The sequence below is a fragment of the Corvus hawaiiensis genome, chromosome 3 (assembly GCF_020740725.1).
Source record: "Corvus hawaiiensis isolate bCorHaw1 chromosome 3, bCorHaw1.pri.cur, whole genome shotgun sequence".
NCBI lineage: Eukaryota > Metazoa > Chordata > Aves > Passeriformes > Corvidae > Corvus > Corvus hawaiiensis.
Genome location: NC_063215.1, coordinates 23,287,362 through 23,305,262, shown reverse-complemented (window position 1 = coordinate 23,305,262; position 17,901 = coordinate 23,287,362). Strand labels below are relative to the sequence as shown.

The window sequence follows — 17,901 nt, the reverse complement described above, 5'->3', positions numbered from 1 at the left end:
TATAAATAAAAAATTGTAGTGTAAAAGGTGTATCCACATGATTGGTGTTTGGATTTCCCTTTGAATCATATTTATTGTCCCATCTTCTACCAGAGTAGAGTAGGAGTTTAAAGAAAATTTTAAAATTTAAAAAATTAATTAGGTATAGAGTGAAGGGTTTGTTTTGATGTTTGTTGTTTTTTTCTCTCCACACACCATGTGTCATTTTCATTTCATTTTTTGTATTTTGATGTGATTTCGTCAATAAAAATATTTATGTCCCAGATTCTCTGTGTTTTCCTGTGGAATTTTTTTTCATACTTTCAGAGTTTGTAGTCAGAAGGAGGCATGGTTTTTAATGGCCCTGAAAACCACCAGAAAAATTTTCATTGCAGTGATATGCTCTGCCTTGTCTTCTTCATGTCTGTCATACCAGCAACATTGGTCTCATGGAAATGAACACTCACATCAGATATAACTGGATACAGTTCTTGTTCTGCCTTGTTCCTTGGTGGCATTGCCATGAGGGAAAAGACGTTACAGTCATTTAGTTCTTTTTTTTTTTAATTCCTTTACCCACACCTCTGCTGATACACGAAGATTCTTTGCATATTCAGTGGGAGTTGCAGAGTATGTGGTTTGTCATTTGCCAGCGCTTCATAAATGTGTAAATTCCCCAGAAGTGAGGTATCATTAACAGGCTTACTAGGAGATGAAAACCTAGCACTTCCCAGAAACAGAGCTTATCAATGTACACAGAATGACTTAAAAGGCGTGATAAAGAATCTCCTGCATTTTTTCTTGTTTACAGCACGTACAGTATGCTTGTTTAGCTTTTGCTTATTTCTGAACAATAGAAGGTTGTTTTAATATTTTTGGTTTTCTTTTGAAGAGGAAAGAACCGCACAATACCTTTATCTATACAGCTAAAATTAATCTTCTTAAGTTAAATATTTGTTTTCAAAATTCCTGGAAATAGAACAGAATAAGAACGTTTCCAAAGCAAAATGTGATTAATGGGTGTGTTTACTTTCACAGTAACTCAGGTCTCTGTTGCAGAGTGTTTCAAATAAACTATTCTACTTTTGGCAAGTTTTTAGAGGTTCAAGAAGGTATTAGGTATTTTAATAATTATATAACAGAAGTTATCAATCTGTTGTGTTTGACTACATTCAGTAATTCAGGATTTAACAAACAGATAATCCTGAAGTCAAACAATGAATATAAGAGAGGCTGCTGAAATAAATGTATACAAATGGAAAACCATAAGTGAAATAATGTAAATCAACTTGCAATTGCTAGTTCTTTCAATGAATTTTCATAATTCACTAAGTCTGCCTATAAATGCATGTCCGTTCTTTCTACATATTCCTTAAAATCCTAGAAATGATGTTTTAAATAAGTGAAAAGAATTTGCAGTATTTCCTTGATGCATGGTACTTTTAGTCAGGGGTTTAATTTATAATTCTTACTTATAGTAAATTTCAAAAAGAAATTAAATAAAAGCAATTGATAAAATCAAAAAGTCAGAAAGCCCTGTTATTTTCTAGCTCTTAAGAGATGCTGAGTATAGTTTTCCTTTAAATGGTACTGAGACAATAATTTCTGTCTTGTTGAATTTTATTATTAAGAGAGTAAACCAGTCTTGATATGAAAACATCAACAAGGAGATAATCCACAATCTTTCTTGACCATTCCTTTCTGTGGCTAACACAACCACTGTTAAATGTGTAGTCCAGTACTGCCACAGGTAATACTTCTTTCTTAAGTGTCTAGTGAAATGTTGCTAAAAAGGTTCAGACATAGCTGCCTCATGATATCAACACTAAAAAGATACCAATTTAGTAACAGCAGTTCAGACTTCAGCCATTGTTTGGCATGGTGTTATCCTCCCCAGAATTATTCAAAAGACTATAGTTGAAGTGGCATTCAAACAAGGAACTGAGTGGATCTCATTTTATGATTTATTTTTGGACACAATTCCTACAAACTACTGCCCAGTGTGTTCTGTAATGCTGTATATTCACAGAGCAAATTGTGTTGATACAATTTTCCAGAACCGTGGAGGGTATCTGCAGTCATTGAAGACTTGATGCCTGCTGGACTGGTTTTATTATGATATATCATACATTCAAAGCACAAAGTAGCTAAGGCAGTCCATCAGGGCAAGGGGCCAGCTAGGAGACAAAGAGAAGGTTAATGGTAAACAAATGGCTGTGCTCCTTTTTAAACTTGCAGATCCTGTGTCAGCTTATACACACAGAATGAGAAAGATTTGTGTAAAAATCCATTGTGACACCAATTTGTCTTGGTGCCACTTATTCACTAGTACTGCATGCAGAGATTTCCAGCACAGGGAGCAGGTGGAAGGTCTGATAGTGACAGGCAGTACTTTGCTGAATTGATGGAACAAGGAAGCCAACTGATCATGAACCTACAGCTTTTACAGGTAGCCATATAGTAGAAACATTTGTGCCTGCTGTGAAGCTCTCTGGAGTTATAATACCGATTAGTAGGGAAGATTTTGAAAGCTGTTAGTTTGAGAAACACTGGGGGAGTGTATTAGAATACTCTTCAGGCAGGGAACAGAGAAACTGAAAAGGGATGGACTATTCCAGTGAGTTGGTTTAAACTAGAGATCCTACGGAAAACTGTGATATTTCTGCAAAAAGTCAAGTGGGTCGCTGAGAGGAAAAGGTTGTAATGATCCTTCCAGGTTATTGAGTGTGGGATATTGTTTTATTTACAAAATTATTATAGAATTCCCTTCATAAACTGAAGTGAATAGTAAGATTGACTGCTTTTTTCTTACTCTCATAAATACTAAACTTTTAGAAAGAATTCATGGTACAACAGGCCATAGTGAAGCAGAAGAAAACCTAGAAAGAGGTAACAATTTGTTTATGGTCCCACATGACTTTGAGTAATAAGAAAGAAATGTTTGATCCATAATTATAATATGGAGAGAACACTGGTGCTGCGAAGTGTGAAACTGTAGATTATTTATTCCAAAGCCAAAAAAAGGTAGTATTCTCATAATTGTGTCTTTGGAGGAGAACATGAAAAGATTAGGCACCAGGGCAAAGCAAACAGACCACTGGAGCGGACTCTTCAATCTGAATTAAGAAAATACTTTGTTTCACAATAGGATTACTCAATTGAAGAAAATCAGAACAGTGAAGTGAAAGCAAAAGGAAATTGATGAATTCAGCACTGTACTGAGATAAATTTGCTAATTTTCTTCAAGAATAATCCCATGAATGTTCTTGCAAACACATCACTGTTTTTTACTGAACTCTGAAAAATATTTAAAGCAAAGTATAAGTCTTTGTAATAGATATTTATCATACATAAAAAATACTGAAAATATTGCGGTTTTTTTCTGTACTGTAACAAAACCAGAGAACTGTTTAAAAAAAAAAAAAAAAATATATATATATATATATATATATATATATTCCTCATAGTGACACAGAGCTTCAGGCTGGACAGGAAAGGTGCTTCTTGTGATCACCAGATACTGGGCAATATGCTGTTTCTCTTCACCTTCAAATATCCATTCTTAGGATAAATCTGCAGTGAAAGGCAGCCAAGAACTGAACTCAGCAGAGCAGTAGCAGAGCAGCTTGAGGAAATACCAGTAGATGATGTCAGAATATTTTAGCTTTGAGTGGTAGCCAGTATTTGAAGTCTTGGAGGTTATTTCATGCCGGAAGAAAAACCGACAAGATACTCATGTATTTGGGTAATTGGGGAAAAACATGTCATCCAAGTTTAGGGTAAAATGCATTTTCTTCACACATGCTCAAATATGTTAGAAACTAAGAGCTGCATGGAAACCAGAGTAGATTTGAATGAAGCTTTACAACTTGAAAGTTTTATGATCCATTCAAATAAGACCAGGCATATATTCCTTTCACGGCTGAGTTTTTTTCAGCTGTAGCAAAAGTTTAAGGAATACCACTGGTGCTTTCCAGTAGGCTGATAAGATTGTCTTGGACTTACAGCACTCAGCTCTCTGCCCTCCTCCCTGAATAGGTTACTCATCTCCAAAAGACTCTTGAAGTTATGATTAACAGAAAAGGTGAAGCCAGTGAATTCAGTAAGCTTAACTGAATGTTTAAATGAAGAGAATAGAAATAGAAAGCTATGCAGATTTTAGACTATGCAGATTTTAGTCACTTAAAAGGTGGAAAGGGCTATTCAATTCTGGCATTATTAATGTAAACCCGTTCCTCTTCTTGTAATGTTAAATGGAAAATCATCTTTGAAATCAGGAAAACCATTTTAATGAGGGAGCAATGAGGAAGTAAAAGAGAAGTGTCTCAGAAAAGGTATTCAAATGCAATTTAAATTGTTATAAAATGTGCAATTTAGAGTATATCTTTTATTTACAGGAGGGGCTGAACTGGTTCACTCGAACCACAGTGTGCAGTAGTCTCTTTTTCTTTTTCAGATGTTGAACAGCTTTTATTTTAAAGATTATGCTTGCTTAATACCTTTTAAAACTACAAGAAAAACACGATACAGGACACATGCGAAAACTTACACACTCAAGTATAAAAGAGGCAAAAGTTTGCATTTTATATATCAAACTATCCTACTTAACCTCTTAGATCCATATGCCTCCATATTTGGAGCCAAACGTACATTTGGCTGTTAAAGTTTTCCAGGCATAAGTGCACATTCCACCTAATGTTTACTGTCTAAAATGTAAAGACAGATCTTCAGCAAGTATTATGTAATTCTGTTATGTTTTATGGAGAGGAAAAGGCATCTACAGAGGAGGATTCGTTGTGTCTATCTTAGCAGGGGATGAATCACCCTCTTGAGTTAGCTATTTTTCTTCATAAAACATACATTTAAATGACTGATCTTAAGTATTATGAGTCCCCTACCTAATGTTTTTTCAGTTAGATACGGAATGCCTTTTTCTTGTCATATGAAAAAAATCCAAGGATAGAAACTGCAGGACCTGTTTCAATGCATAACAGTCAAAAAGCTTTTCATATATCAAGTCAAAGCCTCTTGTCTCAATTTGTGGTCTCTATTTCAAATAAAGCTGGTGAGTATAATTTTTCCTCATTCTCAAGAAGTGGGCTTCAAATATGTGTAACAAATGCCCTTAAGAGTGAAATGTCACAAGGAATTTGAGTGATGATTGTCATTTTTACTTTAAAACAGTGTCACAGGACAAAGAGAAGAAAGAGAATATAGTTCTTTTTTCTGTTCACTGCATAATAATTCAGTGTTTTTACTACTCATCCATGTAAGCAATATCTCAAAGAATATTGTAAGCAGAATCCTCAAAGAACTTCTCACATGTTTTACATGACACAGATACTGATAAATTGATAAATTCCTACTGGTGGAGGGACCACAATCCAGACAGTATCCCAAATATTCACTGCAAGAATTGTATTGTTCATTTCCCATTAAATGTGGATTATTTTTAACAGACTTGTTACACAGCCTAAAAACTGAACATAAGGTGGCACTTGATAGAGATTTTCATACCTAAGTCTAGAAACTAATCCAAAGAAAACCATATCCATGAAGTTTGCCCTTCCAAAAGTCCTTGGGGATATTAATCTTACTGTCTGCATTGATGTCTCTGTATAATGTACAGTTCCTTCCTGAGAAGAAAACAGCACACTGCTATCATAACCATTTCATACTATTCAGCTACAATTGTGTTTCAATCATCTTTCATCATTTGAACACCTGTTTTCCAGGTTTAGGCATGAATGACTGCACTTGCACATAGCGCAAAAAGTACTTTCTGCAGTACTTGCTCAATTTCAATAGTCAAGAAAAGCCTTCGCTCTGAGGTTGCAAAAGCATTAGAAGTCCAATTTAGATATAAATACAATGGAATCATGATTCTTGATGCAATATTTAAAGACCTCTTAACTTGCTGTTTCTACCACTTCACTTAGAAATCTTTGCATACAGATCAGTGTATATTGTAGTAATTATAAATTTTATACCATGTAATGACAAAAGTATAACTGACATTCTGTAGAATGAATTTATATGCTGTGAGGTACTAACTACTGCCATATAAGAAATGGCAGTAATTAGTTGAGTTGAATTAGCTTGAGTTGAATTCTTGTTTCTGTTTGTATCCTGGATAAATAAGTGCATTTTGATATTCTTAACCCCTGCAAGGTCTAGGAAAAAAGTATTTAATATGAATCAGGGAACGATTACAGGTTTTTGTAATTTTTGGTAACTGACATGCATCATGATGTTGTCATTAGCATTCTGATACAGAGTCAGGCATCAGCTATTTTGCAATTGCTATTGTTTTTTGACACAATAGTTTTGAATTGTTCAGGCTTGTTCCACAATTATTTTCTACGTCTGATTTTACTTTCCATTGCTCAATTTGTTCCCACAGAACTAATTAATATCCTGTGAAGGTATCCTACATTTCTACACTTTTGTCTTACCATTACAATAAAAATCCTACTCTGTGTCTTCCTTAAGGTATAGCTGCACTACTGTCTTCTCATGTTTCTTCCTACTTGGCTCCTGATCCCACCTATGGTGCCCTAACTACTTAATAGAGATAAGCTGGGATGTTACCAGCCATTCAGCTGACTAAACAGAGAAAAAAGATATTAAACCTCTGATGCATCTGTTCTTTCTCACAAAACTTTGCCCCTTTGAGAGCCCTTACTCTCTTTCTTCTTTCTAATTCAGTTGAAATTGCCCTGTGGATTCAAAAGGGTTTAGGTGAGCCAAATAATGTAACACACTGTGTTAATCTCCTTAGGAAATGCAACTAAAAGAATGCCTCCTGATGAAAAGTGAATCAAATAAAAGCAGATGTGAATATCACATTTAAAGCTTGTAGTCCTTGAATATGTGTAGATAATGTTATGTACATTTTATGTAAGAAAAAAATGTTTTAAATGTTTAAGATTTTCTTATATGGAATGGCAAGCACAGGAAATCCATACCTGTTAAGACAGGCTGTTCTTTTCTTTGAACGTAAAGAAACTTGAATTCAAAATATTGCCAATCCTGATAATGTCTGTTTAAAAAGGACATCTTCTGAAACATGATAAATGGTTGTATTTTTGTAAAAATAAATAAAAAATAAAAATGTATTTGGATTATCACAGAAGCTGCAGTTATTTCAACCTGCTTTAGGTTTCCTATATAGCTTTGTATTATTGTAATGCATGATTTTGCTGCTATATGCCCTTTTAATGAGGTTTAATGTTGAATTATCTTCTCTTTGCTTGCTTGTCTTCTCAGTAAAAAAAGCAATTGAACTGAAATCAAGAGGAGTCAAGATGTTGCCCAGCAAAGACAGCAACCACAAAAATTCTGTCTGTAAGTTGTTTGTTTATACCCTTCTTTTTAGTGACTGCATATATATTCTGGAATCCTTATAAATACACAAATCAAAGAGAGGGATTTTGGGATGCTATGGTCATAAAATGGTTATTACTCTTTCAGTTGTCACTGAATTAGAACTCCACTGATAATATTCTATTGAGTGTAGAAAGAAGAATATGGTGGTTTAAAATCTCAAAAATACGGTATATAGAAACCCCCTGCATTTTATTTATTGCAGCATTTTTGTATATTGGGTTATTTAGAATTCAGGGACACATGGCAAGTTAGGAAATCCAGGCAGAACGGTGCCATGTAGACTTCATCAATTCAGTACTGGGCACAGTGAAGGTATCTGAGAATTTTCTGTATCTAAATTCACACTTTGTAAACTCCCCTCACTCAATATCACAGCTAAATTCTGCCCTCGCCTTGCCACACTATGTCTGGTGACTGCCTCTCTCCAGTCTTGCACAGTGTGGGTTAAGAACTGCTGTAATTCCCAGCTTCTCAAGAAGATGGAGATCACCTTCCTCTCATTGCATGCATAGTGCACTCTGGAATGACATCTGTTTGGTCTCTTTACACCTTCTTCCATGGGTAAAGGGTAAAGCTAAAATCAAAATGCTATCTGTGGGACTATGAGGTTGTTAGTTTTTTGAGCATCACTTTCTCTGAACTGGCAATCTGACTAATATCCTGAGAGCTCTTTTTCCATTAATTAGGCCAGTCTTGAATCAAGAAAAAGAGGATATTTTTGAATTTTGAAAGCTGAGAGTCCCTTTAGCCCAGGAAAAAAAAAAAAAAAAAAGCCAGAGGTTAGGCCAGCATTCACACAGAACTCATTAAAAGTGTTAATGTAATGACTAAGATGTATTCAGATAAATTAATTCCTCATGTAATAACACTGAACTCAATGAAGTGAAACCTATGCTGTGTTTGCCTCATTGTGTGCTATTCTGCAAGTGCAGAGAGAGTGAGAGTCTTGAAAGCTGATGTCTAGGGGATATGGTTTTGTCTCTGTGTTTCTGTCATGCATTGTTTAATGCAAAGTGAGTTTTTGGGAGGCTCACTGAAACAAAAGAGGCATGACAATTTTCTGCTTTAAGTATTGCACATTGATGGTGTGGCACTCAAAGGGAACTTTTTATGCAAGGTGTAGCAGAAAAATTTGATCCATCTCTTTGGTGTTTGTATCTGAATGGGTGATTATTTCATTATTTATAAGTTACTTTTGGGACCTGTGTGATCTCTGCTAACGCTCTCAGAGCACATGCTGTCAAACACCTCATGTAATTACAGAAAGTGGAAGACAGGCTATGGAAGAAATTATTATAAGGCAGTCTGTTGTTTACCTCAAATGAAAATTGTCTTTTTTATCTTTGTGTTTTGACTTGTAAAACTTTATTCTCATGTGTTACTTCTGTCCAACATAAATCTAACTGCAATATTATTATTACCATTACTTTTACATATATAAAGCTTTTAAAAATTGTAAGATTAAAATACAAAAAGTTGGATTCAAATGTATTTTGATGCTCTTCCTGATGTAAGTCTTAAGTATTTAACCATTTTTTTTGCCCCTGCTTATGTAGACAGAAAAGGTAATTGGGGATTTGGCTTCAGAGAAGTAATAAGAGTGGATATTATCATTTGATGCCAGTTAGCAATTTTTAAAAAAAGATACATTAAATACTAACACCTCGTGCCATTTTTGTATGTTAGGTCTTTTTAATATTCTCTCTCTATAAAGCAGAAAGCTTAGTTTTGGCTTTGTGGTTTATGGGGGATAGATGGAATGCAAATATCACCATGGCAAATGCTGTGAGAGCATACCTTGTGCATCTCAGGACCTGCAGCTTTCCCACAACTCTTCCTCACAAGCAGAACCTGCAAGCAGCTGCAGAAAGCATTTCACAGTGCCATAAATCTGTTAGGATTAGGTAGAAGATGTTACCAGTGTTACCAATGATAATAACATTATTGATAATTCCTTGTGGAATGCAGAACAGTATTTCAGTATTTCAGTCATGTATAGACACAGCTCACTCTCCTCCTCCTGGACCTGCCTGCATTCCTGGATGATTTCTTTCAGATCTGCCATCTTATAAAGAGTTAGGTAGCAAAGCATGGCTTTTGGATATAGGTGCCTCAATTTAAAAAAAAAAAAAATTCTTTATATATTGTGTCAATCCCCAGGGAAACAAGAGGGGTTTGCTGGGTTTTTTTTGTTTGTTTTGGTTTGGGTTTTTTGTGGTTTTTTTGGTAGGGTTTTTGGTTGGTTTTTGGGGGATTTTTTTTTCTTGTTTGTATGTTTTCATGGGGTTGGGGGGTTTTTTTGTTTGTTTGGGTTTTTTTTTAATTTGTTTGTGGTTTTTTTGGTGGGTTTTTTTGGTGGGTTTGTTTATCTGTTTTTGTTTTGATTTTTTTTTCCTTTGGTACACCTAAAGGAAACATAACAAGTTAGCTTTTTGCCAGATACTCCTACTAGGTAGTACCCTTTAGCAGTGAGCCAGATGCAGCTGAATTGTGATTAATTTATGCAAGGAAATGGGAAAAGGATGGGAAAGATAATGGAAGTAAAATATGGTGCTGGTTCATCCATACCTTGCACTTGGCAAAGGTGTGAAAGAGTAAACTGGGAAAAAGCACATGGGACAGGCAGTTTTCATATCTCTAAGTGCTTGAGCTACCACAAACACTGGCCAAATCCCAGTGTATTTTTCCTTGGTCATCTGAAGCTGATCTCTCAGAGGAGCAAGGACAAAGTTGTATTTTATGAAGCTGCTTAGGGAAGACAAATCCAATTACACCTGTTGCTGTCCATCTGATTAGTTGCAAGTTTAGCCTATCACTTTCGTTATCATTCTGATAAATATGTTATGTTCCCAAAGGAAGTTACTTGATCCATCTTGCTGTCAACAGTCACTCTCATTCTAACATGAAAACCTGCGGACTCTGTGTCCCTAATAGCTTTGGCCTTTTCTAAAACTGCTATGACTATAGTTTGCATCATGACTGATTAAATAAAAATAAAGTTTTGATCGCTGTCTCTTATATGAGTGTTTTCATGGGAATATTTCTGTCCAGCAAATCCATCAGAGGGTGATTATCATCTCTGAACATCTTGACCATTACCTCTACAGCAGAGAGATTTTACAGGGGAATCCTGTACATCCAAGAGAAGGAGAGCCCTAATGAAGTGAGCTGCAAGGACAGACCATAGTTGGGCAGACATGGTCCTTATAAAGGTCTCATTTTCTAGTCAAGTAGAAGACCTTGTATTTTATCTCTTCAAGTCTACATACAAAGCAGTTACTGCTAGTCACGCTACATGCAAAGGATAACAAGTGAGTACAGGTCTTCAGGACACCAGTTCACAGAATATTGGGAAGGCGGGGCCTTAACTGCAGACCCGCTACTCGACAGCTCTGCAGATCTTTGTGCCCTCTGCAGCCCAGGAGCAGAGGAAGGTTAGGAGAGCAGACTGCCCCAGAAGCCCCTAATGCCACCACCCTCATGTTGCAGTGACAGGGCAGCCTCACACTTCCACACCTCCTCACCAGCGGGAGGACAGAGCACAGGAATGCACCAAGCTCACAGTGAATGCCAAGGAAGTTCAGTGAGGTGAGAGACATCATATCAGGTGAAAAATGGAAATGATTATACAGTTTATGTGGTTTGTGCAAATCTGCCAGTAATGCTAGTAATGCTAGCTAGTAAATCTGCAGTAATGCTAGGAGGGGAAAGCAGCAATGAGAATGAAGTGCCTGGGAGAGCTGATTTCCTGAGTTTGCTCATGTCAGAATGCAGCATGCAGAGTGGCTCGCCACATGACACAGCAAACTGCAGGGAAAGTCCACAGTCTGAAACAGTAACAAAGATTAACAGATGAAGTCAGAGTGGTTCTTTTAAAAATATGGAATTAGTATTGAACCATGTTAACATTTTGTAGTAATTACTGCATATTGAGTGACCTAACCTCACTTTGCAAAACGGCATGTGTGAACTACTGTGTTTTTACAAAGTGTGAATTCTGTAAGTATTCACTAAGTAAAAACCTCTTATACTTCATAAAATCAATTTCAGGCTTCTGTAGTATTATTTGAAAATGTATTTTAGAATACTAGAGAAACATGTTAAATTCTTTGAAAATCATGATTTTAGTGTAAGATTAATGCATCCTCTGAAATTTGAGTTACAGAGTTTACCTAAACAGTTCTTCACCCTGAAGATGATAAAAAAAGCTACTTTACAACAATTATTTTTGTGGTGTAGAGCCAAAGAACAAATGAGTTTACAGTCTAAGTATTGATTAGTTGCAGCACATTAAGTTGAATTAATGGCACATGCTGTTGAAACGATAGTGATTAATACCAAAATGGGATTACATTGCTAATTCTGTGTAAGAGAGAAAGAATGACAGCAGTCATTATTTATCTTGTTGTTGGGTAACTCTGAGAAAAATGGCTTAGGACATCGCAATGTAAAGTTAAAAATGTAGAGTTAAAAATTTTAGGATGAAAATTTGTTGCTTACCAATACATTCCTCACATTTTAAATAAACTGACAATGTCATCTTCTTGACATCTGACTACTGGTAAGTGTACTTTGACAGAAGCAACATGATGACTAAGTAAAACTTTGTTCTTCAGTTAATAAAAGAGTATTTTCCTGAGAAGGACAATATTGGACTAAATAGTTGCATTTAATAGCACAATTTTCTGACTTTTTTTCTTATACCTTAGCAAACAACCAATTTATTTAAGCACTTTTATATTTTGAGAGATCAATACTTAGAAATTAGTTGCAAACCAATATGCAATCAACTTAACAAACAGATAAGACAACTGCTGAAGGTCATCTCAATTTCCAGATATAAAAGGAAAAATTACTGCTAGTTACTACATTTTTACAATGAAATTTATAGCTTGTTATGATATAAATACCAATTTCTGATTATTGTATTTAATATTTAAAGTACCTTATACATTTTTTCCCAAGAATATTTTATTATTTAATAATTTTTAGCATCTTTTTCTGAAATTATTTTAGGATTACTGAAAACCTATGTAAGAATTCCATATTATTATTTTCAAAATACACATGTAATCGAAAAACTTCCAATTTTTTTTTTTTTGTGTGTGTGCTTGTATTGTATTGAGTTTTCACATGTGGAAAAGCATTTCTTACTGAATTTGGATTTTTACATGCTATTTATTATGTGCTGTGTCAGAATCAAATCAAGATAAAGAAATACTCTTAAATATTCATTGTTCTGATAGTTGTCAGTTTCAAATTAAAAAAAAACAAAACAACTATACAGCATCAAATCTATCCCACTCTCTAAAGTTATGGTCTAATCTACATTAGTTTACATAAATCAAATATAGCATCTCGTGCTTTCATTAATTTAAGAAACATTGTAAGGGTGATGGGACTGATCACCAATAAACATGACACAAAACAAACTACCCAAATAATTACAGGTGGTTGTTATCAAAAGATCCTAGGTTTGGACGTTGTATGCATAAGTGCTCTCAATATGCAGTCTGTTTTTTTCCTGTGAATATTTTAAATATTATGTGAAGCTATATAAAAAGAATATAGGGATAGAAGAAAAATAGAAACTCTAAGATAGAGAGATCCTAGAAATTTAAAAAAAAAAAAATCTGCTGGGAAGTAGATTTGTCCTGCAGAATTCCAAAGGCCTGTTCCCTTTCAAGAAGCACGAGAAATAAATGTAACATAAATCTCTCTTTTTAATTGGTCTCACTGCCAGATAAAACAAGTAAAGCAGATGGGAAAATGTTGGCATCTTTCGGGCTTATTCTGGGGCACTCAGTAGTGTTTGCAAGTGTTTTGAACAAGACTTTGGGGTGTTGCTTGCCCTGTTCTGACATGCAGGTGATCAGTTTGCTGTAGATTCCAAAAAAAAATGCAAAGAGATGAGAAGAATGCCAGCATATCAAGAGACATACTTTACTAATTTTTTTAAGGAAATCTCACTAACGTTTCATTTTATAGTGTTATCTGTTTTATGTTCTTTAAAAAGAGAAATTCCTAATTGTGGAAATTAGGATTTCCAGTTACAAACACTACTGCTTTTCAAAGACTGGTGTTTCGCAGGCTCTTCATGAAGCATTGCAACAAAGGGTGAAAACTGACAGGCTTAATCTGTAGCTCTTTTCTGACCTTTAGTGAGCATCTCTTCAGCATTTTCTGTATTTAGTGGCAGATATATCCCTTCTTTCATGAGGAAAATTAAGGCCTTTAAAATATAAACATTTAAGATTGAGATTCGTCAGAGGAAGACTGTTGTGTGCTAAGATCAATATGGAGCTGCCTCTCCCACTAGTTTCTATTGGAGTTCTCTCCAAAGATCTCAGTGTTGTCAAGGGAAGTTACTGTGTTACATTAATTTACAGGCACTGAAATGATTCTCATTTTTAAGTGCTCAAGAAGAAACTTCTTAAGTGCCTACACAGTATCATGGGCTCTCCAGCCTTTTCAATCACGAAGACTATTTTTCATTTGTTCAAATATCACAGCTTGAAAAGGACAGCATTTTTCAAATTTCTATTTATATTGTGCATATCTTCAAATGAGAGAAAGGATTGTTTATAACTTACTAGTGTAGTACTTACAAGGTTAGGAAACACAAGGCTTAAGTATCTAAGATTTTGTGTGCCCAGTCTGTCTGCCAATATCCAACTTTATTTCAAAAAGTCTTTTAACAGAAATACTGAGCATATGTTAATTGTTCAGTTAAAAATAAAGAAAAGAGAGGGAAGTAACATTTAAAACACTGGTACTGTTATACAACAGGTAACATAGATCCTGGAATATTTAATATTAAAATTTCCTTGTTATATATGTCTATGTATACCTACATACATACATATATATAATTTTAAATAATGCATAATACATAATATTCCATTACACCATTTACCACATGTCTCATAAAAGATTAATGACTCTATTTCCCCTTGTTACCGAGTATTATGGGATGAAATTGGGCAGTAGGAAAAAATAACTGCAGCATTAACCTCTAACAGTTTTATAAAGCATTAATAAAACAGGAAGGCTAATTACCCTGATATACTTTGTCCTATCATAGACTGTAATAATACAGTTGCCCAAGAGTTACAGAGTTTTGGATCTTCAGAGAAGATTAGTATCCCTATGCAACGAAATTCTTCTACAATGCTATTTCACTATATTGTATAAATTGCTTCATAAATCAGGTTGCTAAATTATACTTGGTGTTTCTAAATAAGCCCTCATCATGGTAGGAGTTTAAATATCTTTTAAAATACTATGCAAAAATCTTGCTGTGAAAAGAACTACTGCCTAAATATATTTGTGAAAAAAAGCATCACTTATAGCTACAAGCAAAACAAGGTGCTTCATCAATTATTTAATACATAATTTGCATATATAATTTTTAAAATAACCAGAAGAAAACTTCTATTAAAATATGTAAAACAAGGTCTAATCTGATTGAATTATGGATGGTTAAAATGAATTGTTATCCAGCTAGGAACCTGAAACCGCCATTAACTAATTTTCATATACAATCAAAAAACATTACTGATTATTCAAAGTGAATGTTCATAGTGTAGGCTACATTGACATTCAATTCTGTTATTTTCAAAGTCAAAGGCTTAAAAATAAGCAACTTGCTTTTAGCAATTACATTCTGTATAAACTAAATATTCATGAAAAATTTAAATATAAACTTTAATACTTTCATATATCTTCCTTGGCTGAAGTTCTACATACAGCTCTGTTAAAAATGTGGATGTGGGCAGTAAATAGGTTGAAAAAGGAAGTCTTGATAGAGTCAAATGATATATGTAAATTATGAAGGCATTCAGAATTTGTGGGTGGGTGAATTCAGATTTCTAGAACATAAAAGTATGAATACAGCTTTAATTAAAGAAAGCAGAGTGATACTGGTTATGCAGTGAAGGTATGCTGCAGAATATAGACACCCTTACTGTCAAGTCCTTTGGAACAGTCAGAGACTTCCCACCTGCTGCAAGGAGATTTCCACTTTCCACAGAGGCAATATCATATTTCACTTATGTATGTATTGAGATGCTGATTTTCTAAATCCTCATTGTGGGAGAATATCTTCAGAATTTGATCGAAGGTCTTGGACTATTTTACTTTTTCAGAATTTGTTCTGTACATTATGAAACACTTAGGAAAATAATTTCAACTGTGTTGGCACAGTATCTCACTGTCTGTTGTTAGCCTGTCACGCTGGAATATATCTATTCCTGCAGCTCTTTTGAGCAGAACTGCATAGTGCCAGTGTCAAATATGCTCAGAACAGGGAAGTTTTGTTAGATGGCAACTAATTTATCAGCTTCAGCTCAGTTTGTGTCCACTACTCCTTCTTCACTTGGAAAAAGGGAAGTAAAAAATTTATACAACACTATATATTAATTTCCTCAATAATGTGCATTTAGGAGCGTGAAATATTTTTGGATTGGGAACAAACACGAAAAGAAGGAACTAAAATGGAAATAAATACTTATTTTGATTTTGGCAGGAAAGGACAAGTTGCTAGGGGGAGGGGATTATTCAACATGGTATGCCCCCCCACTGAAATTGATAGAACAAGTTGTTTGTTCTTAAACAAACAAACAAACAAACAAACAAACAATAAGGTTACTCAGCTACTTTATAAAAAATAAATGGAAAGAAAAATCCTGAAAAACCCAAAACTACCTGGCTAAGTTTTCTGTTTTATGTTGACATACTTGAAAAAGAAGGGATTGTAAGTGTGGTGCTCTGGCTCATATGTGTGCTTCTACCATACAAGCCATCTGAACTCTGGTAAGAATCACAAGATCAATTTTTCATATATTAAAGTAATGTAAGTTTTAATATACATGATGGCAATCAAAATTTTTTCATTCTGAAATGTTTTAATCTATCAGGAAATAAGTTTGTCTTAAAGTCCACATTGTTTCTGCTAATACAAGCATGTTTAATTTCTGTCTTCACTTCCTTTTCTGCTTCAGGCTTCTAACATGAAAGAAGTTCTCCCACATAAGCAAATGAGATGTGTCAAAAAGTATGCATATCTTCCCTAGTTTAATGCTTTTGAACTGAACTCTGATGCTCAATGCCTCTGCTAGTGGAGCTATAAAGTCAGTGAATTAACAAATTAACAAGAGAAAAACAGAGTTTCTCTAAGCCGGCATTTTATGTGGCATATATTATTTTATTCAAGAAGCAACTTTTTATTGCCACATCAGCTTTTCTTTCATGTTTTTGAAGTCATATGGTAAACCTGATTCATACTGAGAAGTCACATTCCTTTCTCAATTCTACCAGACCTGGTTTTCAGTAGTCTGCAAATGTATCTGCAGTGCAGAACATCAGAGGCTAAAATGAAAAGCACTTATGTTGAGATTAAAAATACAGCATGAAGCAGTGCCAGCTGCTTCTATATTACTCTGTCGTATCTATAAAATATACTAAAAATCAAATTAATATTTTAGGATATGAAAGTTCAAAAGCACTTAAAATACAATAAATGATAGTAATTTCTGGTGTAGTCCTCAAGCAGAAGTACTAACATGTAAGATGGGCTTGGTTTGACAGATGATGAGACATTTTGGAGAGGCAGAGCTTGAATCCCACCCCACTCTTGTTGCAGAAAACATAACATGCCCTCAATTTCAGTCAGGTTTGCTATACATTTTTTTTTCTGTTTTTCAGTCTTTCACTTCTTGTTCTGCCATAGTTTCTTGTCTTACTGTATGTACTGCATCTTAGTTTTGTTTAGAGCAGCCCATATAATGCTGTGTTTCATATTTGGGACCAAAACAATGTTGATAACACATCAGAGTTGTGACTGTCATTAAACAGCTCTTACACAGTGTTCAGGCTTTTTCTAGCTATCTCACTGTCTTTCTGTTTCACACTTTGATTTCCTTTCTTTTGAAATTCTGTCATTACTTTCAAACTGTCTGACTGTTGCCATTTAAATCCAGCTCTTGTTCCCTCTGCATTTGTATCAGGCTGGGTTTCTCCTCAGGGAGGCCTGGAAGAAGAAGAGTAGATGATTGTGCAAGGAAAGATTAGCTCTCAGTTCAACACCTAAGACTGGATATTCATTGGTCTCTAGAAGTGGAGAGTACTGCAGGCATGGCACACTTCAAAGTCTTAGGTTTTGTTAAATTTGGCATGTATTTGGGATGTATTGCTTAAACATGTTTATTTCAATCACCTTGAATTACTGTTTCCCAAAGGCCTCCCATTCGGCCATTTTTAGTATATGATGGAAGAGCAATATTCACATCCTTGGCACAAAAGTCACTTTTGCAACAAATACAAGTTTTGAAGGTGGTGCTAATACATTCCCATAGAAAAGGTGATTTTTTTTTAGTGTGGAGAACTGGATTTTCCTTGTGGTTCTCTCAAAAGCAAATGAGATGAATAAACAATAGTTTCAATTTAGTATTATTAAAATAAGAATAAATAAATCCAAGGCAGATGCCTGAAAAAGAAAAATTAAGCCCCAACTGCCTCTGTTTGATAGTTACG

At 34.7% G+C, this 17,901-nt stretch overlaps 1 protein-coding gene across 2 annotated transcripts in view; it reads left to right on the top strand.

Annotated features, from left to right (window-relative positions):
• CSMD1 (CUB and Sushi multiple domains 1) overlaps positions 1-17,901 on the top strand; it is a 1,116,955-nt gene that overhangs the window by 724,826 nt on the left and 374,228 nt on the right. For both annotated transcript variants that reach the window (XM_048295968.1, XM_048295967.1), the window contains exon 7: positions 7,249-7,326. In XM_048295968.1, coding sequence (XP_048151925.1) covers positions 7,249-7,326 — 78 coding nt within the window. The remainder of the gene's footprint in view (positions 1-7,248; positions 7,327-17,901) is intronic.